The following is a 23,956-nucleotide window of genomic DNA, read 5'->3' as shown; positions in this document are numbered from 1 at the left end:
AGATGATTGTGAATCGCGCAACTTCTCGACTTAATTTCAGTTGGTAGGTCCAATTTATTGTACATTTAAGTGTGAAGCTTACATGCAATTTATGTACCGGTACATGTGGTTAGAAATTTAGGAACCTCAAGGCGCAAAACTGCTGTTTTTGAACGGCTGTTTTTGAACGGCTGTTTAAGATCTCAAAGCCACTCTCTAATTCCCTTACAGTAACATATCGTTCTTGAATTTGTTTTATGCTCAGGGTTTTAATAGACAGAAACGTAATCGGTTTTGCAGTCTTAGACATTTTAAAAGATATTCTGTATGGCCATTAAAACATTTGCCGACACTTCACGCTTTGTAGATTGTGAGCTCAAGTATGTTAAGTTACTTCTGAAGGATTTTCAATGTAATAAGAGTGTTAGTAAATAGACGCTGCAAAATGCAAACATTTCAAATTTCTACTATGTGCTCTACAAAATACTGTGTGAAAATATCAGCTGTGTCAATTGACACTGTCAATCCAGAGTCTTGTCAGCTGCAGCAATAAAAAAAGAACACAATAAGGAACAGTGTATTAAAGGCAGTGGACACTAATGGTAAATACTCAAAATAATTATCAGCATAAAACCTTAATTGGTAACAAGTATTGGGGAGAGGTTGATAGTATACAAATATTGACTGCTTCGAGTGCTATGATTAAACTACGAATCCCGAGGCGCAGGGAAAATAAAACGCTCCGGGGATCACTTAGGGAGTCCTAGTTTTAACCATAGCACAAGTTAAAGCAGTCAATATTTGTTTTATAACACTCCAACAGACTATTTATCATCTTCGTACACGTAACGTTCGTACGCGCGTTTCAACTGATTGGGTTCAAAGTGGGTAAAAAGACGTCTGGGTACTGCACGTCGTGTGATAGTCGTAGAATTTGAGGTATGGAAGTCAAGCATCTGAAAGTGTCTTTAACAGAACTCAGACAAACATCAGAAATGTTACAATTGCAGAATACTCACCACGGGATTCTTTAGCAGGTCCTCTCAGTATATTTGCTTTGACCAAATTGGCAGCTAAGGCTTGGCTACATCTTGATCACAACGTCAACGTGTGCTGAAAGTCAGGACTCGTATGTGTTGGAAGAATCCAGACTTGTACACCTCAGACTCTTTACTGGCCCGTCACTGAAATCACTGGCCTCTGGCCGGTGGTCCAGTGTAAAATTTGACCTCTGGAAAGCAAAGCTGCTCTTAAAAATCACCCTAAGCACAAGCCACAGCCTCAACACACAATTCAGACGACTTATTATTAACAGGCCTGGTACTTTCTTTTAGTAAAGGGCAAGACAGTTTTTCCTTAGTACAGGGCACCTCTTTGAGGAAAACTTAAATTTCCACTGGAACATCAAAGGGAACCGAGGCAATGACTAGGGCCATTGTGGCAACTACCTTCTTTGCATCTAGGAAATTTATGCCAGCATGAGCATCTCTTATTTAGGCCTTGAACTTCGTGCATTTTTCCTTATGGTAAGGGGCACATAAAATACAAGTGTGTATGGGAACCTTGCAGAGGGCAGAGGTAAACCACAGGGCACCATATTTCGAGGCCTGCTTATTGAACTCAACATACACTTAATATGATAATTTCCATCATTCTTCAGGACAGTTTTAATCGACGTCTCTGAAGTGCATGTAATCTTGGCCTTTGCGTAACATTATTGTTTCTGAGCTCAGCATCTGGAAGATTCAAGTACCTGTGATATTAATTCTCATGGACAGTTTACAAGTAAGAAGCATTTACCCAAAGGCCGCGTTTCCTCCTTGTCAATGGAAATTAAAATTTCAGTCACTCCGTTTATTGCAAAGGCTCTAGTCTAGACTACACACATATTATGCAGTGAACTCAAATTGCTAAAGACACCATTGTGAAATCGTGACACATCTTTGAAGATTGGCAGATAGAGTGAAATTGTTAATATCAGAGCTATCAAAAAAAATTATTTAAAGAATAAAAAGATGTGTATTCCTGATATCTTTGATAAAAGTTTCCCATAAAAATGTTTGCCAACAAACCACAATGTACATCATCTTGAGATTGCTAATTCAACAATTTCCATAAAATTGTTATTAATTGATTCCGGTTTAACTTGAGCCAACGACCTCCAGATTAAAGGGTCTATGTACTTTTTGTAGGACAAAAAACACAATATCCACAGATTTACATCAAACTTACACAGTTTGAAGATAATGAAGGAAGAAAGCTCCCCTTAAAATATTACTTGCTGAGGTGCTGTAGTTTTGGAGAAATGAGTAAAACAATGTCATGAAAAACATTTTTGTCTGAGTGATCATGAGCTGCGAATTATATAGCATGTAAAAATGTACTTTCATGACATTGTTTTTCTCATTTCTCCAAAACTACAGCACCTCAGTTACTAATATCTTAAGGCACTTTCTACTATCAAACGGTGTAAATTTGATACAAATCTGTGGACATTGTGTTTTGTATTCTAAAAGTACTCTACCAATTGAGCTACTTAGCCCTTTGTGGAAAGTCTCCTTATTTTCTCAACTATCTTAGTTCAGGGGTGGCAAGTCAGAAGCCATTCAACCGTTTCGCTGTCGTGTAGCCAGTGACCACACCCAAGTTTATGATACAGCCTGAGAGGCGTCAGCCAAGGGATCACCTTAAGGGGATGCAACTTATTATGTTGGGAAGACATAGTCGTTTAGTCCCGTCCATAATGATTATTTATTGGAAAGAAGAACCCGGCGTCAAATCCGAGGCCAAATCTGATATTAATGTTGATCCAGCTACAGCCTGTCTGTCTATAACCAGCCTTCCACCATGATCTGAACAACCTTGTTCTAAATATCTAGTGTTTGTCTTCCAACATGTATAAAATTACATTCATTTTAACACCACCAGGGCCCAATTTCATGGCTCTGCTTACCGCCAAATTCTGCGCTCACAATCACCATTCTCCGCATACATGCCAGCGCTTATTTTCTGCGCTAGCTGTGTATAAAGCATAGAATGTCTAGTAACAAGGAGTAGCACGTGCACAGGCCAAAATTCTTTCACCCCTAACCTGTGAAATATGCTTGATGTACAAGACAGAATTCCCTGCTTCCACATGCACCGATTTGTTGCTTATAACGGTAAGCAGAGCCATGAAATTTGGCCATGGTTTTCGTTCAGAAATTTTTCTTTTGTAAGGGGCACTTCGGCTGTATGAAGAAAATTAAAATATGTATTGGAGCGTTGCAAAGGGCAGTGCACCACAGCAAAAGCATAGGGCACCAGCGCAATTGCCCGGTTTTTGTTTAGGCATGTCTTCCTACATGTGTAAAATTGCCTCATTGTATTTCCTTCGTTCTAATAATGCCATGGGGGGCGGTTGATACCCTTTACATCTGCCTCTTCCCTCGTTCTGCCTTCGTTCCACCACCTGTGTATACAGTGTCATTTAGTCTCGTCATCATTCTCCGAGTCCGTTGCATCGATCCATACGCTACCCTCTTGTGAACCAAACTCAAGCTGGTGCCTCGCCTAAACCAATTTGCTCAATCTTAAATATCCAAATAGAGTCTGATTTGATTAGAGCGAGACCGACTTGTATGGTAAATGACGGATGCTCTAGATGCACTGACACAGTTGTGTAGCGCAATAAAATGTGCTTAGCACAGATTTGCTAAGTGAAAACAGGTTAAGAGGTTTTAATCACACATTTGTTTATTCCACAAATAGTAACTGTGCTTAGCATCAATTTTCAGTGCTCAATACAATGTGTAGTTTGATTCTAAAACAAAATAAAAAAAAACTCATACAATTTATAACTTTAAATTTAACCCTCTTTTTTGTACCAGAACAAGGCTAACATTTTTCCAGGAACAATCTTATGTCTGGAAAAAGAATAAAAGAAACAAACATTTGGTTTTGTTTTTAAATTGTAGATTCTATGTCGGCGTTTGAATCATTGGAAAATGTCAATTTAGGACTTGGCCTTTACTTTGCGATTTCACAATAGCACCCTCAAGAGTCCTCTTTCCCGTTCGGAAAACTGTGTGGTTGTACAATCGTTATTGTTCGTTTTTGGAAGGTATTTAAACCGATAGAGACCGGTCGGCGCATGAAAGAGTTAGATCTTTTTTGAAACTATACGCAATCCACCTTAAGAAATAAATTGATCAAAATCTCGAGCAGACATTTAACCAAAGCCTTGTTTATGATGCCCGAAACGACCACACCTGCCCCATTCTCAACAACTCCCCTCTCCAAGATGATTCCCTCCCTCAGAGAGAGCGAGTGAGAGACGAATCTATCTTCATTGGAACTTTATCATCCTTGATTTTTATTTTTATTTTTATTTTTTGGGGGGGGGGGCATAACAAAAATGAATCTTTTCACAAAACAGTGAAATGTTTCCCAAAGTGTGTTTCCAACCAAATGCTGCCAGCTGTAGGCTTCTAACCAAACTTTGTTTATTGCCAATAATTGTAAGAATGATTACCAGACTAATACCTTCCCTTTAAATTTAACTTGGAAGTAAATTAAGAAATAAATTGATCACAATCTTGAGCAGACATTTAACCAAAGCCTTGTTTATGATGCCCTAAACGACCACACCTGCCCGATTCTCACCACAACAACTTTACCCTCCGAGATGATTCCCTCTCCCTCCCTTCGAGAAAGAGATAGAGGCGAATCTATTGTCTTCGGAACTTCATTGTCCTTGATTTTTTGTTTTTTATTTATTTTATTTTTTTTTTTGGGGGGGGGGGGATTCCTCTCTCCCCTTTTGAAAACTGTGTGGTTGTACGGTCGTTATTTTTCGTTTGTGGAAGGTATTGAAAGCATGAAAGAGTTAAATCTTATTTGGGACTTAATGAAGTCATTAAGTATGTAATCCACCCTCAGAATTAAATCAATCAAAAACTCGAGCAGACATTTAACCAAAAGCCTTGTTTATGATGCCCTAAACGACCACACCTGCCCGATTCTCACCACAACAACTCTACCCTCCGAGATAGTTCCCTCTCCCTCCCTTCGAGAAAGAGATAGAGGCGAATCTATCGTCTTTGGAACTTCATCGTCCGTGATTTACTCTGTATTGATTGGATTGAACCGTTCCCTCGTTGATGGAACATAGGGAAACTATTACTGGGATAAACAAATCGAATCATCTTACACTGGGGCTGTTTCTATCAGACTAAAATGGCTGAAGGGTTATATTGGAATAATAAATAAAGTCAAAGCACTGCTCCCTGTTGTTATGGTGAATGCGTTTATGTTGAAAGGAATACGTGAATTGAATACGTGAGTTGAATCTGATACCATCTTACAGTTAGAATGTTTTGATTGCAATGCTGCCAAAGGCAACCATATTGAATTGTAAATAATGAATTCATATTGTTAGATTAATTTAACATATAAATTACTTTTGTAATCATACTACGGTATATTTTACAACGGTCTTTATCCTTCTTTTGAATCTGGTTTGACCTTCGTTTTTAATGCTTTAATTGTTTTTGAACATTTTGGTTTACAGGAGGGGATTTTGATTAATTTTGACGTTCCTTGAGCATTGATTTAATTGACATAATGCTATATATATATTAATTCAATTTCAATTCAATTTTATTTATTTTGTCACAATCTATATACAAGTAAAACGTGAAACTTGTTTTCCCTTAGTATGCACTAAAAAGCATGTACAAGTGCAGTTACTGACTAAAATACAAATCAAACAAATTACAATAGACCGTATAGAATAACCCCTTTGTTGCTATGAAAGTCACCATATTGTAAGGCAGTCTGTATGCGCGTCTAGCACGCAGTGTTCCTAGTTAGTTTTCCATGGCACACGCACGCACACGCTCACAGACGCCATGTTGTACGGCAGGTATTTGAATAGTGACGTCATATTCAATATTGAGAAAATATAATTAGTTTGCAGGCTTCCAAACTATTCCAACCCAAAAGGACATACGGAAATGCTATATATTCAATATTCAATATTGAGAAAATATAATTAGTTTGCAGGCTTCCAAACTATTCCAACCCAAAAGGACATACGGAAATGCAAAATATACATCATCCCTGATGTGTCGACGCTAGCTGTTTCGACTCTAGCTGCTAGGGTGTAATGTCAGGCCATCAATAATACAATACTTTTACATTTCTTTTGTACAATAAAACAATGCAAGGCTTTTACCATTATTAATAATTGAATACTGTATAATTATTGTGAATATTTAGCCTCATTCCTACTTCATGCCTCATCTCTAGAAGAAATATACTCTCCCTGTCTCGTAGAGCACGCATGATTTACAAATGTTTCTACTACTAATGCACTCGGCTAAACACTTGTGTGTCACTGCTGTTAAAAGATGTTTTGCCAGCCTAGCCTATCCTTGCCCATAAAAAATTTATGGACAGTGAAGCAAATTGCATGGATGTAATGGGAAGCTGGGTGTTTTTTTCCTTTCATAGCAGACAAGGCTGTATTACAAAGTACATTAAGTCTGAAAGGGCTACAAAGTGATCAAGGCTGCACTATAAGTTAAATAGGGTTCTTCCCATGCAGGCTAGCATGGAAATTGGTGTACGCAAAAAAAAATTATTAGGGGGTGGGGCTTCAGGATAAACATTTTACAAAATTTTAAATTGAAAGTCATTCAGAATGCCCCTGATTGCACAAAAGATCCTTTAAAACCAAAAATTAACACCAAGTGAAAAAAAAAGCATTTTGCCAAAACATTTTGGTCTAGAATGCTCCCAGTTTTTAGTAATTCTGGGGAGAGCCCTGCTTAATCTTTAAATTCTCTCTCAATTTTTCCAAGAATTTTTTTTTTTTTTTTTTTTTTTTCATTCTACGGATTAAGCCTCTGCATTTCTTTGGGGGGAAAAAAAGTTTCTTGGGGTCAAAAAAAAATGGAGAGGATGATAATCGATTATTTTGCAAAAATGTACATGTTTTTTGACAGATTCTTAAAGAAAACCTTCCAAGTTGTTTTATATTCTCTTCTTTTCTGATTCCTGACAGCTCCCAACGATCTTCAAAGCATCTTCTTCACGGACACTCTCGTGACTTATTATCAATTCTAGAGGATGATAATCGATTATTTTGCAAAAATTTAAATGTTTTTTGACAGATCTGACAGAATCTTAAAGCAAACCTTCCAAGTTGTTTTTTATTCTCTTATTTTCTTATTCCATCAGCTCCCAACGATCTTCAAAGCATCTTCTTCACGGATGCTCTCGTGACGACGTCAGATGCCGGCAAGGAGCTGGGAGAGTTCTCCGTCAGCGTAGAATTAGCCAGACATAGCGGAGAAGACTGTTTACTGATTCACGCCAATAGCCATGGGGCACTGGACAACGTGCCCATGGGGACGTCAGTCACAGGTAAAGAGAACTCGCAGAGTCTGAGGTGTTTAAGTTTTTCAAGTGGTGAGGTGTTTTTTTTTTGCTGTCATGGAACAAGGATTTCCAGGTGCCTTTAAGCTCCTTTGATTTTTTGCAAATTCTGGCCGGAGATTTTGAGTTTGTCTTGTTGTCAGATCTGAAGGAGTGTGCTGCGGGGGATGATACTAGAATTATTTATACAATTATGAGGAATTTGTGAAATGATATAGGAAAGGTCGTTACGGTAGTTAGAATTCACTTTCATGTTATGTTGGAATCTGTACGTAGGGATATTTTTTCAGAGTTGGTGTCAGGGAACAGACACTTGCCTATTTTAGTCGCGAGATTTATAAAATTTACAAAATTTGTAAAATATAGAATTGTTTAGACCAATCCATACAATGATTGTTGCAATTGCTGGAGTTCTGGCAGCGCAAAGTTTTGTACACAAGAACATTGAGAAATCATTGTCTTTTTCTATTTCTGTAGGCCTGATACTTAATGTCCATAGTCGTTGCACAGTACATGTGTTGAATCTTTAATTTCCTTTACTCCAATGTCCTTTACTGGAGGTAGAACTGCCATAAGCCCGGTTCATACTTCCTGCCCTGCGAATGCGAATGCGATTGGAATTTGGCATGAATTTGACGTCACAACCCTGTTTTCACTGCAATATTCACAAGAGAGTTGAGCACAACTCAACCCCGGCGAATTATTCGTTGCGAATATGTGACGTCAACATTCGTATCGCATTCGCATTCACAGGAAGTATGAACCGGGCTTTATTCTTACAAGAACCTACAGGTCTGCATAAGAGACGATTTGGACCTCCGATAACCTTTTTCTAAAGAGTATCTTAACTCCATGGGGGTATTGATATCTTCAGCTCACCTGTAATGGACCGATCCGGCCTGTCAATCAAACTGTGCGCGTTCACCCATTTGACCAATCAGAGCAATGATTGTGGTCGGACAAACTCGGTCATGCGTGCGCGTATATTTGGCACGCGCGGCAGAATCGTGCAGAATGTCATTGGGAGTGCTCGTACACGTGTCTTGCTCACGTGCGCGGTGGGCAGAGCTTAGTGGAAAGCCGGAACGGTCCATTCTACTGTAAGTTAACTTAAAAGGTGTTACCCTGTAACTCTCCAAGAAGCACAGTCCCTTTAAATCAGTACTCCATGCTTCTTGATGTCATCATCCAATCTCCCCTGAGACAGTAACCTTTTATAAGATAAACTATTGATGGTGCCAAGATGATGTCAAGACATTCATGCGTCTGGGATAAGGATTTATAGGGACTATTTGAAAGCTGTGGACACATATCAATGCTATCTTTTGAGCTCTGGCTTTCTTTTTCATTGTCTGTCAATGTGGTATCAACATGGTACTTACATCTTGGCACATACATAACTAGTCAAAAGATTTATGTTTCTGGGATAAGCACTTTTGGAATGCTGTTAGCACTATAATATTATTTGAATGAAATCTTTTGAGCTCCCGTTTTTGTTTTATTGCCCGATGTCTAGCAATGTGGTAAAAACATGGTGTTTACATCTCGGCATGAAGATACCAATTCAATACATTTATGCATCTGCAATGAGGACTTTCTGAAAGCTGTGAGCCTAGGGACTGGTAATTTGGTTTCTCTGATATTTTTTGAGCTCCTGTTTTCCTTTTTATTGTTTTGGCGATGTGGTAAAAACATAAAAGTTACATCATTGGCACACACATAACTAACTGGTCAGTGCTATATTTAATTGGCCCTCTTCCAATTCAAGTCTTCCGTCCTGCGAATTGACTTCAATATTGGCATCAGATTCTGTTGTGCAGGAAAACAAATAAATTGAGGATAATGTTCAGTCATGATGATCTTCCTTCTTTAGTCTGATTTCTGATTGTTGAAAAAAAAGTGATAAAAAGCCTGAAAAGTCTTGTAGAGCCTACATTAGGTCAGCAATTGTACAAAATAGTATTTCCTAGTTTTTTTCCAAGGACCAAATATAATTTTTAGCCTAAAAAAGAGAAATTACATTTTATTTGTTTGTTTATTTTTTAATAAATGGGTTAAGAGTAATTAGAACTTCTCCTATTATAATTCATGTTGGTTTTACTTCAACAAATAAAAAACAACTTTTAGGTATTTTTTGTTTTTTTCCCGCCAAGAATTTACATTCCTCATGATAAGGAAATGGACACAAGCCAATAAGGAAGAATATCTTTTTTTTTAAGTACCCACATTGTTATTTGCTGTCTAGGCACTTCGACTTCCTAGGAAGTCTTATCGGGGGAAAAAAAAAATCAATTTTCTCGCTGTCTCGGATAACGCTTTCCAATTCCTATTGTATGTGGGGGCAACACACTGACGTTTGTGGGGTGTTGTTAAAATAACTCTATAAGCCTTCGAGAAATCAGGAAATTATTTTTTTCTGAGACGGAATGGAATATTTGATTGGGGTGGAGCTATCATTTTAGTTAGAGGCTATTCAGAATAATAAATTTTATAAATGTTGACCATTTTTCATAATTGTGTGGGTTGGGTAAAATGAAATACTGAGGCATGCGATTTCTCAGGGTTTTTACTTTTTTTTTTTTTTTTTGTGGGGTTTTAATAAAATAACTCTATAAGTCTTCGAGAAATCAGGAAACTATTTTTTTCTGAGACGGAATGGAATATTTGATTGGGGTGGAGCTATCATTTTAGTTAGAGGCTATTCAGAATAATAAATGTTATAAATGTTGACAATTTTTCATAATTGTGTGGGTTGGGTAAAAAGAAATACTGAGGCATGCGATTTCTCAGGGTTTTTATTTTTATTTTTTCCCAATCTCCTTGAGCCTTCAATTTTTCTTCAAGAAAAGCAAAGCGGTCATAAAAGGGGCAAACAAATGTCGTTATTGTGACCAAACCTGTCAAAATGTTATTACTGGTTAATCTTAGAGTCTTTAAACCTCCTGAATAGTATTACTGAGTGGAACTCTCCCCTCAATAACTGAAAATCTAAATTCTGTCTTGAGTAGAAGAAGAAAAAAATATCAAAATTTGCAGAGGCCTCTTTTAGATTGTCATCATGTCTGTGCAGTTCCATCGTTATCGGTCAATCTTACTTCAATAGCCAATCTCTGCACCCGATATGAGGGAGGGTGGGCAGGGTTGTGTCTCTTCTGCATGAAGTTGCATGGTAAAAGACAGGAAAACTTTAAGTCATTCCTTTTTTTGCTTAGCAAAGACATTTATGACATTGGGCCCTGGTATGTAGTGTATACTTAGACCACTGATATTTTGTAACACTTTCCATTGAGTTTGACCAACTTTTTAATCCGTTCTGCACAGGTTGTGTATGGTGCCATGTTAAATTGTGCAGAGAACTGACAGTGTACATGTGTAGATGACCACTTGATTTGATTACAGGCTGGGACAATTTCCATTATTCAAACCTACATGTGATGAGGATTTTAATATTAGATTCCAAATGCTCCCTGGCCTTGTTAGTGACCTTAATGCCTCAGTGCAATCTCTCCTCATGGACATTGTTTAATTGCTATTGCAGAAGTTACTACTAATAGTCATAATGCTCTTAAAGCCATTGGACCCTTTCGGTACAGAAAAAAAAAGTTCACAGATTTACAAACAATTTACAGGGTTTATAGAAGGTAATGGTGAAAGACTTCTCTTGAAATATTAGTCCATGAAATGCTTTACTTTTTGAGAAAACGGTAAAACAATATAAATTCTCGTTAGCGAGAATTACGGATTTGTTATAAACACATGTCATGACACGACGAAACGCGCGAAAACAGGAGTGGGTTTTCCCATTATTTTCTCCCGACTCCGATGTCCGATTGAGCCTAAATTTCTACAGGATTGTTATTTTATATATAAGTTGTGATACACGAAGTGTGGGACTTGGACAATACTGTTTACCGAAAGCGTATAATGGCTTTAATCATTTAGTTATTTTACATAATTTATTTTAAAATTGTTATGTTTGTTTGTAGCTGCTAGGCACCTCTGAAAAACAATGTTTCACTGATAGGTCTCCTAAATAAATAAATAAATAAAATAAATAAATAAATAAATAAATAAATAAAATAAATAAATAAATTTAGAACAATGTTCTAGGCATTTTACAGGCAACCAGTTCCAGGCAATCTCTAGGATGAGAATCTATTCACGTTTAAATGTTCTCATAATTTTCTTGTGAATCAAGACATTGTTATATAAACTACTCATGTGCTGACAAAGCTGTCGTGTAGCCTGTACTGCAGTTGGTTGCCTTCAAGTTGCCTGTAAAAGTTGCCTCATGTGACAAAGCCCTCAGGCTCATCAGATTGAAACAGTGGATTTGTATTCAGCAACACTATCGGTAATTACTCAAAATATTTATTAGCATAGAACCTTACCTGGTAACGAGTAATGGGGAGAGGTTGGTAGTATAAAACATTGTGAGAAACGGTTCCCTCTGAAGTGGAGAGTTTTCACGAATTTGATTTCGAGACCTCAGGTTTAGAATTTGAGGTCTCGAAATCAAGCATCTGAACGCACACAACTTCGTGTGACAAGGGTGTTTTTTCTTTCATGATTATCTCGCAACTTCGACGACCGATTGAACTCAAACTTTCACAGGTTTGTTATTTTATGCACATGTTGAGATACAGCAAATGAGAAGACTGGTCTTTGACAATTACCAATAGTGTCCAATGTCTTTAAGGTCATTTAAACGTCTTGTTATCAGTATTCCACCATTGGTAGGGAATCTCTAGATGCTTTCATGATGTACCAGGTGAAAGCTTTATAACTTGTGTCAAGTCTTGTTCGTGTGTTTAGACACTGTTTCTTCCAATTTTAACTTCGCTTTTTGGAAACCTCCTGAATTGTAACATCTGGTCCAGAATAAGGGAGAACCCTTACCCCTAAGCCAATTTTTAGGAACGTTTTTGTCAACATTCATAAATCTCATCCCTGGGTGATTTTTAAACGATTAGTTGGTTTAGATGTATGCAATCGTGTGTACCTAGTAGTGGTTGCACATAGTGGAATAGGATGTTCGTCAGATGCTTGGGGTAGACATCCCCTTTAATAATGTGACCTTTAAAACACCTACATGTACATGTATGTACCTTGTAAATACTTGTAAATGATGAGAGCATGGATATGAATGACAGCTATTTAAGCTTAAAGGGAAGGTATGTTTGGTAACCACCCCTAAAATTGATGTCAATAAAAACTTACTTGGCTAGAAGTACAGCAGCTTTTCAATAGTAGAAAGCATTTAAAGAATCATTTCACTTTGAAGTAATGCGGGTCATGGGAGAAAGTAGAAAACCTTTCAAAACCTTGTTTTAATTCAACATCCTTTGACAAAACCTCCAAAATATGGGTCAATAAGGCCCAACAGTTTTGAAAAATTCTTTGGACAACCCTGCCATTCATTGAAAATATCAAATTCTATTTGTCCAATTGAGTGACCCCACAGAATCCGTGCGCTTTTATCATGATAACAATCTATTGACCTTTATGTGCACTGTATAATAATATTCATAATAATAAAAGGCAGTACTTATATTTCTGCTGTCCCTACTTCATATAGACCGTTTGCATGGTTGTACCCATCGCGCCATTCGTGCAAAATAATGGAGCGATTTAACAATAGCATGACGTCACAGGTAATGGTTAATACTTCATATTGACCGTTTGCATGGGCGTCACATGCAGCCACTGCAGTGTCCATGGTCTGTCATGTTGGGAATCAAATTGCAATGGAAGATACAATTCAGGCCTCGAATTAACACACAGCACCCACAGCAGTTGCCGCTAGCCCCGTGTTTTTGCTGTGGTGCCTTATTTTAAAGTTTCCTTACAAGTTTATATTTTCCTCAAAGAAGTGCCCCTTGCCAGAGGACCATTGCTGTGTTGCTTCAAGAGCGAAGTTCAAGGCCTGTTTATGCATTTCTAACAGCAACAAAATGCCTCAAATGCACACTGCTTTTTTAGGATTCTCCCTAGGTTTTATTTTTTTCTTCAAAACTGTGGGGCAATCTGAACCCAAATTTATTGGAGGTTTGGACAAAGCACGCTGAACTGAAACAAGGTCTTTGGAATGTTTTCTACGTGGTGTTTATTTTGGTTTTAAAAGCCTTCTATATATGTATTGTTTTTTTAGTTTTTTAAAATATTGTTTTGGAAAAGGGGAAAAAAAATTCGTGTGAAAATATTGAAAATACAATAACAAAAAATATAAATTATGGTTTGCGTATTAGCCCAACTGTGCGCATTACAAGTAGTACAGATAGGCTAGCTTTCGCATGCGAAGAACCCTTGTATCTCACAGAGAAACTTAATCTAGTCCCAAAGTGGAGTAACCAAGTTTGAAGGGGTCAGGTAAATCGGGTCAATAAGCACTTGAAAAACACTGTCATCACTGACAGTAAGAGAGTATCAATGCAGTATTTTGTTGGTGTTACAGATCATACCAGATATTAATGTTTGATTTGTTTTAATGTTTGATTTGTTTTTCATTTGCAGCGTACGTTTCAAAAAACCTGCAAACCTTGGAACATCAGCATCATGAGTATGTGAAGGTATGTAAACAGTAAACTCATGTTTGGCCAAGTTCTCTCACAAGGATCATTTGTTGACTGGAGGTAGATAGTGTCTAGTGCCAAACAGTTTTTTTAGTACCAGTCAATATAGGCCGCTAGTTGGCAAATGGTCCTTGTGCGAACTTAGCCATTATTGTTAAAGCATCTACAAAAGTAGGATTTAGAAGAAACAAAAAAGTCATAAATAAATTAAGGGATATTAAAGGAACACGTTGCCTTGGATCGGACGAGTTGAAAAGCGTTTATAACCGTTTGTTATAAAATGCATATAATTAGACAGATATTTTAAAAGTAGAATATAATGATCCACACAAGTATCACTCGAAATTGCGTGGTTTTCCTTTTACCTCGTCGACTAACACGGTCGGCCACTTATGGGAGTCAAATTTTTGACTCCCATAAATGGCCGACCGTGTTAGTTCGCAAGATAAACGGAAAACCGCGCAATTAAGAGGCAAACTTGTATGGATCATTGTATTCTACTTTTAAAACATCTTTCTAACCATATGCATTTTATAACAAAACGGTTACAAACGCTTTTCAAAGACCAACTCGACTGATCCAAGGCAACGTGTTCCTTTAATGTGTCAGAGTTTTATCTGAAAATTCTGAATTTGGAAAAAAAATACTACAAGTTAATCCCCTGCAAGGCAGTACATAAGCAGCATCCAGCTAAATAAGTCCGGCATTCTCCTAAAGACACTCGGAGCATAGTGATCGAAATGTTGGGACGTTTCAGAACCAACACTACTCAAAAGATATTCACATGGTGTTACTGCAAACCTTTCTTAGTTACACTTCCACCATGCAAAGTTTCAAATCCTACAGTTTAATATTATGGATGAATTGTCGTCACTTTATTCATTAACCCAAATATATATATTGACTTCAATTTCCAACAGCTTGAAGACAATCATTTAGACAAGAAGACATTCTTGAGATTACAAGATGGGCAATACGTCGTCAACAAAGTCATTACACAAGGAGATGTAAGTATACCGATTGGTTACCATGGCAGCAACCTCGTTACCATGGGCAGTGTGCCATTTCAATACTAAATAAGTAAATAAATAAAAAATAAATACAAATCTTTGAAAAATGTACTGTTTTGTAACAGCAGACTGGTTTTTAAATAGCCCAAAAAGTTTATCAAAGCCTATACCATGTGTACATGTTTGTCAGCCTTTTTATTCAAGAAAATGTTCATTACGGGTGCGTTCGTTTAGCTTCCCCAGGTCGACCCCAGTGTGTGGCATATTTCTTTTCCAGGATGAACGTGTGCAGATAATTACCCACGTTCGTCCTGGGGAAAAAAAAAGACACCAGGGTTTAATTTAATGCCTGTATTTGTTTTCTTGTTTGTTTCACTGTTTTTTGTTTCTTTTTTATTCTTTCCACAGCAAGTTCAGCGAACTGCTTTATCATTCAGCCTGGATTCTATGGCAGGTTTCATTTCTGAAGGTATGATTTCACCATGGTTTCATTCAAAATGAACAGTCACACCAGTACATCATGTACTTTCTTTTGCTCAATCGCTGGTTTAGACTTGAACTTGATGTTGAAATTCTTCTACACGTTCTAACATAGACTTGTGGACAGGTCGTGATAGCGTAATACACTAGATTGCTCTCATCAGTCGAAGACTGCTCCAGCAAGGCTGCTAGCTCTGTTAATGAGACCATAATTCCGAGAGCTTTACTCTTGCAGGGGCCAGCAGTCTCGCGAGAACATTGCCAAGTGTCGCAAGAATCGCGAAGAGACTTGGAACGCTATCACCACGACAAACATTTAATGACTTGTCTTCCAGTCTATTTCTAATAATGTTCTATGTTTATTTTCTGAATTTAATTTGGTTCAATAACGACATCTTGTTGCCTTTTTTTTCTTAGGTTCCAATCTGATTCTTGAGAGATTAATGGTCAAGAAAGGAATTCCTGAGAATATGGAATTCTTGTCCTTCGACTCAGAAGCCAACCTTTGCCGTGCGACATATGTAAGAAGAACCCTGACATTGTTATTTGAAAAACATTCTTTACCTTTTCAAATCAAGAAAGCAATCTTGTCTTAGAGTAACATTTCTCTCAGTTTTTGTCATGAATAGAAGGGGAAAAAAAATTAATAAAAAATTCTTCTTTATTAGAGTGCCAGACCTTTTTTAAATTTCAAACAAATATGCACCTACAAACAAAAAGCAAGTTGAGGAAAGAAAAAAATTAACAATAGCAATAAATTGGATAAATATTAAGTATCTAATAAGTTTGACCACATTAAGTGATGTGATATAATCAATGAGTCATTTTGTCAACCTTGGTAATATTTGTATACCAGTACATTTGAAAAGAGCACATTCTATGCTTCAATATTGGGTGCGTTCGTTTAGCTTCCCTGGGTCGACCCCGGTCTGCCCCCGGTGCGTTCGAAAGGCTTTGACGTCATTGCAGGGGCTCACCCGGGTCAGCCCCCAGTGCCCTGCTTGTGGAGTGGGTCACTTGGGGGTGACCCATTGTACATGACAACACCACGAGATTGGGAGTGTGTTCGTTCTATTAGCTCTTGTCAGGGGCTCACCCGAGTGAGTACCACAGGGTCAGCCCAGGGAAGCTAATCGAATGCACCTATTGTTAAAACTCCATGTTGATACAACCTTTGGTTTAAATGTTGTGACCGGAGAAACACCACTAGATATGAGAGAATGAAATTGAGGGAAAAAAAGGGTTTAAAGTCGAGTTGTTTATTGGACATACATACATCAACACAATTTCTTTCAATGCTAATTTTAACCCCCTTTTTGATGTTATTTATCAGGAAGTAAGTTGCCAATATAAAATACTAAGATATGTTTTAGCACTAAAGTTTACAACAACAAAAACATTTGTGAAAACGTCACCCCTGTTTAGGCTTGTTTCTCCATAAACAAACAACTCATTTTGCATTGGTTTACTTACATATCTTGCATCTTAACACTGTCTTCCAGAAACCTCTTGAACAGCGTCTTCAGAAGGTGGGAGAAGATGAGATCACAGTTACAGGAATTGAGAGAACGATTCAATCCAGTTCAGACCTGCCAACTACATGGCAAACTTACTTCTCATTGGATGGGTGAGCTTACTTCCTTTCGCCCTTCAAAAAAAAAACCATAGGATTGTTGAAATATTGAAAAACAACTGTCTCTGTAGTTGAGACACTACAAGGTTCAAACATTTTGTTGACAACATCAATTAACCTTATTTATTTGTAGTGTATGCATGTTTTGTAAAAAATACCGGTTTTTGATGCAAAATACAGGTTTTGGGGTTTCAGAACACAGTTTTGTGATCCCAGAGGTTGGCATGTCTGCCTATGGTATAAATGCAAAAAATAGTTAATGGTCTCACATTTTTACCCTATCAGAGTCTTTCTCGAAGGCTCTGCTTGGGTCGAAACATCGGGATATTAACCAAATTGTTTATTTGTAGAGTAGTTACCAAAAGTATACCTTGCTTTGAAAGTAAACACCACCTTAATTCCATGTCACCATTTCCCACCTTTCATTAGGCATCTGACAAGTAGAGTCCAAGTTGGATCACCTGTTACAATGAGACTACTCCAGTTACCGGTCGTCGTCCCGGTAGATGAGCAGGGTCAACCCAACGCCATACCTCGCAAACCATTAAACTGGGAGGAAGATATGCAGCTGTATTCTAAGTTTCTGGATAGAAAGGTATTGCTCAACTTACTATTGAAGTTCTAGGATTGGAATTTGAAGTTTTACTGTTTGACGAGTGACCTTAGCTCGGTTAGGATTAAAGGCCAAGTCATACTGCAGCGATAATGAAAACGATAACGATAACGACGCAAAGAGAATGCATTCTATTGGTTGAATTGCTCCACCCAGAATACGCCCACGCTTATTCAACCAATCGAGTTCGTGCATTTTTATCGTTCTCGTTTTCGTTCTCGTTATCAGGGCCTGTGTTACTGGGCCTTTACAGTCCCAAGTCATCCAAATTCTTACTGTCCCTTTTTCCATGTACATGTAGTGTTTAGGGTCAAATTTATCAATCAATCAGTCCATTAATTAATTAATCAATCAAGCAATCAATGAAGCATGCCAGCATTTGTGAAGCTTCACCATACTAGGTTTCTATTCTAAGAAGCAGGTGCTTAGTGAAGTGAAGAAAGTTCAAAACAAATAGTGTCTATTTTATTACAGGTTTGCAGGTTTAGTTTTTTTACCACATGATGAGTGATGATGACAGACCAGGGGGAGGTTTCATGCTAAATTGACTCAGGATTTAGGTCTGGAGATATCTTCAGTATTCCAAAATACTTTTTGTGCCCTCAGCGCGGTATTGTTATCAGAAAAAATTACTTTAGTCTAATTAAGGGGGAGGATCTACACATATCTTCAAGAGGACTTTAGGCCTTGTTCGCCCAGGACTTGATCTGTTAAGTTTAAGGATATTTTTCTTGGTATTTTTAGGGAGACTCTAAGAACCCACAGCCGTCTGAGTAAGGTACAGATGAATACTGAAATATTGCGGATGATAGGAAAGAACTTATTAATAGTAAACATGCGGGTACAACCATGTTTAAATTTCTTTTGAGAGGAGTGTTTGCTCTGAAAAGAGTAGACTGTTTAAAAAGGCAAGACCATGACATCTCTTTTCAGAGCCAATTAACGCTCCCAAATTTTAGTATTATAGTTATTCTTACATATTGGTGGTAATGAAACCAAGGATGCCTCATAGTGAACTTAATTACTGTAGCTTGCAAGCCTGAGGAAACCTGTAAACAAGGGTGCTTGCTATGTGAACCAGAAACACCAGGGTTAACCACTGCTCTTTCACTGTAGCTTGCAAGCCTGAGGAAACCTGTAAACAAGGGTGCTTGCTATGTGAACCAGAAACACCAGGGTTAACCACTGCTCTTTCACTGTAGCTTGCAAGCCTGAGGAAACCTGTAAACAAGGGTGCTTGCTATGTGAACCAGAAACACAGGGTTAACCCCTCCTCTTCCACGATAAGTTTTCTGGGTTCTTTTACATGCACTGCCAAACTAAGTACTCAAGACCTTTGGATTCATGTCCCATCTGAAGGATAAAGCAACTATGGTAAAGTGTCTTGCTCAAGGATAAAAGTGTCATGATCGGGACTCAAACCTACACTCTGCTGATCAGAACACAAGAGTTTTTGTCCGGTACTCTTAACCACGCTGCCATAAAGTTGTACCTGCAAATTTACTAGTAGTAATTTCTTTCCATCATCCACACCATGCAAAGCTTCAAAACGGTACTTACTGCGGTGGCTGTTGGGGATTCGGAAATCATCGATATCATTTCTTGTACTTCATTTCATCTGCTTGAAAACAATTGAAGGGGATTGTCTTTATCCTACAAAGGAATCGCTAACTTTTTTTAACCACATTTTTCCATTATTAATGCCTGTTGATTGTATGCAGAAGGTGCGATTTTGGGGGGTGAGATTTTGGGTGTTTAACAATGTCATTCTTTCGTTGGAATGATGAAGATTTGTTTGGGTTGTTTTGTTTTGCTAACGGCCAATGTATTTCCTTGCTGATTGGCTTGTGTTAATTCTGATGTGTAGCGTAACTTTGCTGGGCTGTTTTTTTTATAACTTCACCACATTTTTATCATCGTTGAGAGGGCAAGGCCATTTTTTATTTTGCAAAGGGGCACTTCCATTGGAGAAATTTAAAGTCAATTGGAAACTTGGGGTCTCCAGGCCAATCCATGGCCTTCATGTAAGTCCAGGCTTACTTCTCCATCACTCTTAGTGTATGCAAAGTTTGACTATAACATGTTTAAACTTTTATCTCTGGGTCAGATTGCCGTGAATGCAACACTCTTTTAAGAGATAGCAGAAAGTTACTATTACCATTAACTTGCAGTTACAGCCACATGAAGGAGTGTTGGCTCTAAAAAGAAATGTTGAGACCACACCGGCTCTTTTCAGAGCCAACACTCCTCCCAAAAGAGATGTTCACATAATGTAGTTGTACCCTCAGGTAAACATCATGCAAAGATTCAAACATCCCGCCCTCTAAATAACCCACAGCACCCACGGCAACTGTCATGGTGCCCTTTGCTTTTGCTGTTGGTACCCTTTGCAAAGTTCCAATACAACTTACATTTTCCTCATAGAGTGCCCTTTACCAGAGGAAAATTACCAGGGGTCGATTTCACAAAGAGTTAAGACTAGTCCGAGGAGATACTAAATACTTAAGGCTAGTCATAAGTTAGGGCGAGTAACTCGTCCTAACTCGAGATAAGACTTGTCTTAACTCTTTGTAAAACCCACCCACGGCCCCTTCAAGAGCGAAGTTCAAGCCTTAAACATCATTTACACAGATGACAGTTTAACAATCTACTCTGATTTATTTTTCTCGTTTCCCCTTCTTCAGGAGGAGTTGAAAGGAGACCACGCTACATACATGAGACACCACCCCGAACTAAAAGCCCTCTTGGCAGACTTCCTCCAGTTCCTTCTCCTACGCAAACCCGAGGACGTCGTCGCGTTCGCCGCCGACTACTTCGCTTCCTTCTCACCGACCACCAAGATTGGAAGCTCTTATGCAACCTCCAACGAGCCGAGATATACTCCGAGACCAAACTCGCCGTTCAAGAAGAGGAATGGAGAGGAGACAACACCAAGCTGAGCTTTATACAATTTTTGCTTAATTTTTAGTTTTGTTTTTTGCTATTATCTGCATGGGAATCGGTTCTGTTGCATCTATCTGCAGGTTTGATACTCAGCCTATGTAAAAAGAAGTCTATTATAAATGGACGATGGTCAGTACTGTTTCCCCGCTTAGTTTGAAAACAGTGCTTAGCAGTTGAGGGTTGTTGTTTTTTTGTTTTTTGTTTATAAGAATTGTTTCAGTTTATAGATTGATCCAGCCGTCGATTTCACAAAACTCTTCCTAACTTAGGATTTATCTTAGGACTTAGAATGAGTTAAGTTCCATATCCATAGATGTTAGGATGCATTGAACCCATCTTAAGTTAGGACGAGTTACTCGCCGTCCTACCTCGAGATAGGATTAATCCTAGCATTTCGTGAAATCGGCTGCAGACCCAAGCGGCAACAAGATGATACCATAGACATACATGTATATGTACATGTAGCTCCCATGTGTACAAAACTTCGCTGTTGTATTGAACACACAACTTCCCAGATTTACTCCTCAATGATCGGAAACAAATCCCCAAAGGAATTTGCTAAACAGAATTTTCGGCTAAAATAGCTTAATATTTTTGGGCCCTGGACAACTGTTACGAAAAATAATGAGCTGGAAAAAAAACTTGTGAAATTTTGTCAAATCCCCAAAAGAATTTGCTAAGTAGAATTTTCTGCTAAAATAGCCTCATGGAATTGGGCCTCGGACAACTGTTTCGAAAAATGCTGAGCTGAAAACATCTGTTGAAATAATTTTTGTCAAATGTAACATTTTGTACACTCTAACAAAAGGAAAAGTAGAAAAAAAAAACAATGCATTCATTTTAATATTTGTAGTGTTTATACAGTACATAAATATTGGAGCTCATGTATAGTATTAAAAAAAACAGTTACTAAGTATTCTCTCCAATTTATTGAAATATATATTTAACACTACTTCCTTTCATTTTTAATCTATTTATTTCATAAAAAAAACCTCAATGACAAATGTTTTTATTCTAAATTTCTGTAAATGATACCAAGAAATCCTCAAAAGTGAACTTAATCACTATAGTTCTGCAGCCGATTTCGCAACTTACGCCATAAACGTTGCGCAAGTGGACTTACGCGGTTGCGTAAAGTTTTGTGAAATCGGCCCCAGAAGCCTGATAGTCACCGTGGTCCAGTGATGAGACTGCAGGACTTGCCATCACAAGGTTGTTGGTTCAAATCCCACCAAGCTAACGGCTGATTTCGAAATGGCTAGAATAAGAATTGTCGTCTAGTGACTGAACCACAATTTCTTGATTTGTGCAATTCATAATCGTAGATGTTAAACCAATGTTTGTATGGGAGAGATTGGCTGTTGCCATGTTATATCCCCTTGTGGGAGTTTGTCAAGTTCTCTTTATGAGAAGATCATCTAAACATACAAAACCTACAAACTTGTAAACAGATCACGTCTTTCCGACTGCATTGGTGCAGCTACAAACAGCATTGCTTTAAAAGATATACCGCCCTCTTGTGAGATAAAAGTGAGAGTCTAACCTGTACTAGTATAAGGCATAAAACACAAAAAACTATGTTGGCGTAACGAGCCCCCAAAATGGGTAGGTAGGGTTTTTTATTGATTTTTTCCTCCCAGCAACGAAAATAACATGTTTTCTAATTGTTTAACCTGGTAGTATACATGATAACAAAAGAAAACAAGGCTACACACAACAAATAGTATATTTCTTAACTCTTGATGACATTTATTTTATTTTTATGTCTTTAATAGATTTTAATTATAAAATTTCTTCCCTTGAAAAAAATAAAAATACCCAGGGCGGCCGTATTTTAAGGAACACAATATCATATGTGCCTTTAAAAAAGGACATTCCAGTTTTTGCAACAATTAGTGTAGGAGTTTTATACCCAGAACTATTAAATTTGTGTGTTTATTGTCTAGAGTTCATTAAATAGGTGTTGAGGTTACGTTTCTACCAGATGCAAATAAGGGAAATTGTCAGTCGAATCATAAGCACTTGGAATAGCTGATGCAGGACAGCAATGCTGTCAATTGAGCCAATTCATCCGACGACATCAGACAAATGAAATCTTGCTTGCGACGTTTGAGAGTCAGATTCTCTGCTCTACTGTGTGCAAGGTTTGTGCCAGGATTCATTAAAAAGGGTGTCAAAAAAGGGTGCGAAACAATATGTGAAAAGGATGTTTTTTACTTTTCGACTTTTTGTGGCCAAACTAAGACATTCTTAAATGGAGCTTTCCCCAAATGGTAGGAAATCATATGGCGACATTTATGTCTTGCAACTTCCAGAAACAAAAATTATCCATTCAGTTAGTGACATATTTTTAAGTAGATAACTTTCGGTAGTTGTCCATACAGGCTTATGGTTGGGTTCCAATACTGTTTATACTTTGTACATAATAACCATGTAAATAAGCTGTTTTGTGTACAAAAAGCTCTATAATGCACCATGTTGGAGTGCTGTAACAATGACCTTTAACCTCATGGAAATGAACAGAGAAAAGTGCTTATTGTAAATTTTAGAAATTTAGTCAACTTTGTTATTATTGTTATTAGTTTCCTGTAGAGGTTGTTGTTACAGCGCCCTCAAGTGTCAGTTGCAGATTTGATCCATCCCAGAGTTTTATTCAAAACCTAGATTTTGGATGTGGCTTTGGCTTCATAAGCCATTTTGAAGTCCCATGTTGAAAGAACATAACTTCAAGATGGCCGACGAAGCCTAAGCCAATGTAGAGAGTTTTGAAAGGCCACAAGTTAACGAACATATCTAAGATTGTGGCAGCATGATAACAAGTAATTTGCTTCTAAGGTGTGGCTTTATATCAATTTTTAGAAAAGAAATCTTGACAATGCATTTAGCAAAACTCTGTAAATAGTACGTGTTTGGATAACATGTTTTTCAATTGGGTTGACTGCAAGTTTTCTATTCAAAGTTTTATTTAATTCATTGTAAATATGGAACAAATAAACAGGAATTATTCATCTTGCTGCCAATTTTGATGTCTTGTTTTTCTGATTTCTGAACTTCTTAAAGGGAAGGTAAACGTTTGGTAATTACTCAAAACAAATATTAACTTAAAAACTGACTTGGTAACGAGCATTTGAGAGCTGTTGATAGTATAAAACATTTTGAGAAATATTGTAGCATAGATTTTGAGAAAGGGGTAATTTCAAGGGGTAATTAAAATTAGAAAAAATCACACTATTACGAATAAGAAAAATTTGTTTAAGGAGAGACAAATATTCAAGTAGAAATCAAATTGTTTTAAAAGTGCGAA

At 37.6% G+C, this 23,956-nt stretch overlaps 1 protein-coding gene across 1 annotated transcript in view; it reads left to right on the top strand.

The window, feature by feature from the left end:
* Positions 1-23,686, top strand: part of LOC139948922 (ciliogenesis-associated TTC17-interacting protein-like) — a 39,958-nt gene extending 16,272 nt beyond the window's left edge. Inside the window, exons 3-10 of the mRNA XM_071947290.1 lie at positions 7,204-7,389; positions 13,915-13,970; positions 14,894-14,980; positions 15,392-15,452; positions 15,881-15,984; positions 16,966-17,090; positions 17,526-17,691; positions 20,394-23,686. Coding sequence (XP_071803391.1) covers positions 7,204-7,389; positions 13,915-13,970; positions 14,894-14,980; positions 15,392-15,452; positions 15,881-15,984; positions 16,966-17,090; positions 17,526-17,691; positions 20,394-20,648 — 1,040 coding nt within the window. The 3' untranslated portion in view covers positions 20,649-23,686. The remainder of the gene's footprint in view (positions 1-7,203; positions 7,390-13,914; positions 13,971-14,893; positions 14,981-15,391; positions 15,453-15,880; positions 15,985-16,965; positions 17,091-17,525; positions 17,692-20,393) is intronic.
* Positions 23,687-23,956: the final 270 nt, after the last annotated feature.

Source organism: Asterias amurensis, chromosome 16 (assembly GCF_032118995.1).
Source record: "Asterias amurensis chromosome 16, ASM3211899v1".
In the NCBI taxonomy this organism is placed as follows: domain Eukaryota; kingdom Metazoa; phylum Echinodermata; class Asteroidea; order Forcipulatida; family Asteriidae; genus Asterias; species Asterias amurensis.
The sequence above is the reverse complement of the archived record's forward strand: the minus strand, read 5'-3'. Positions and strand labels throughout refer to the sequence as shown.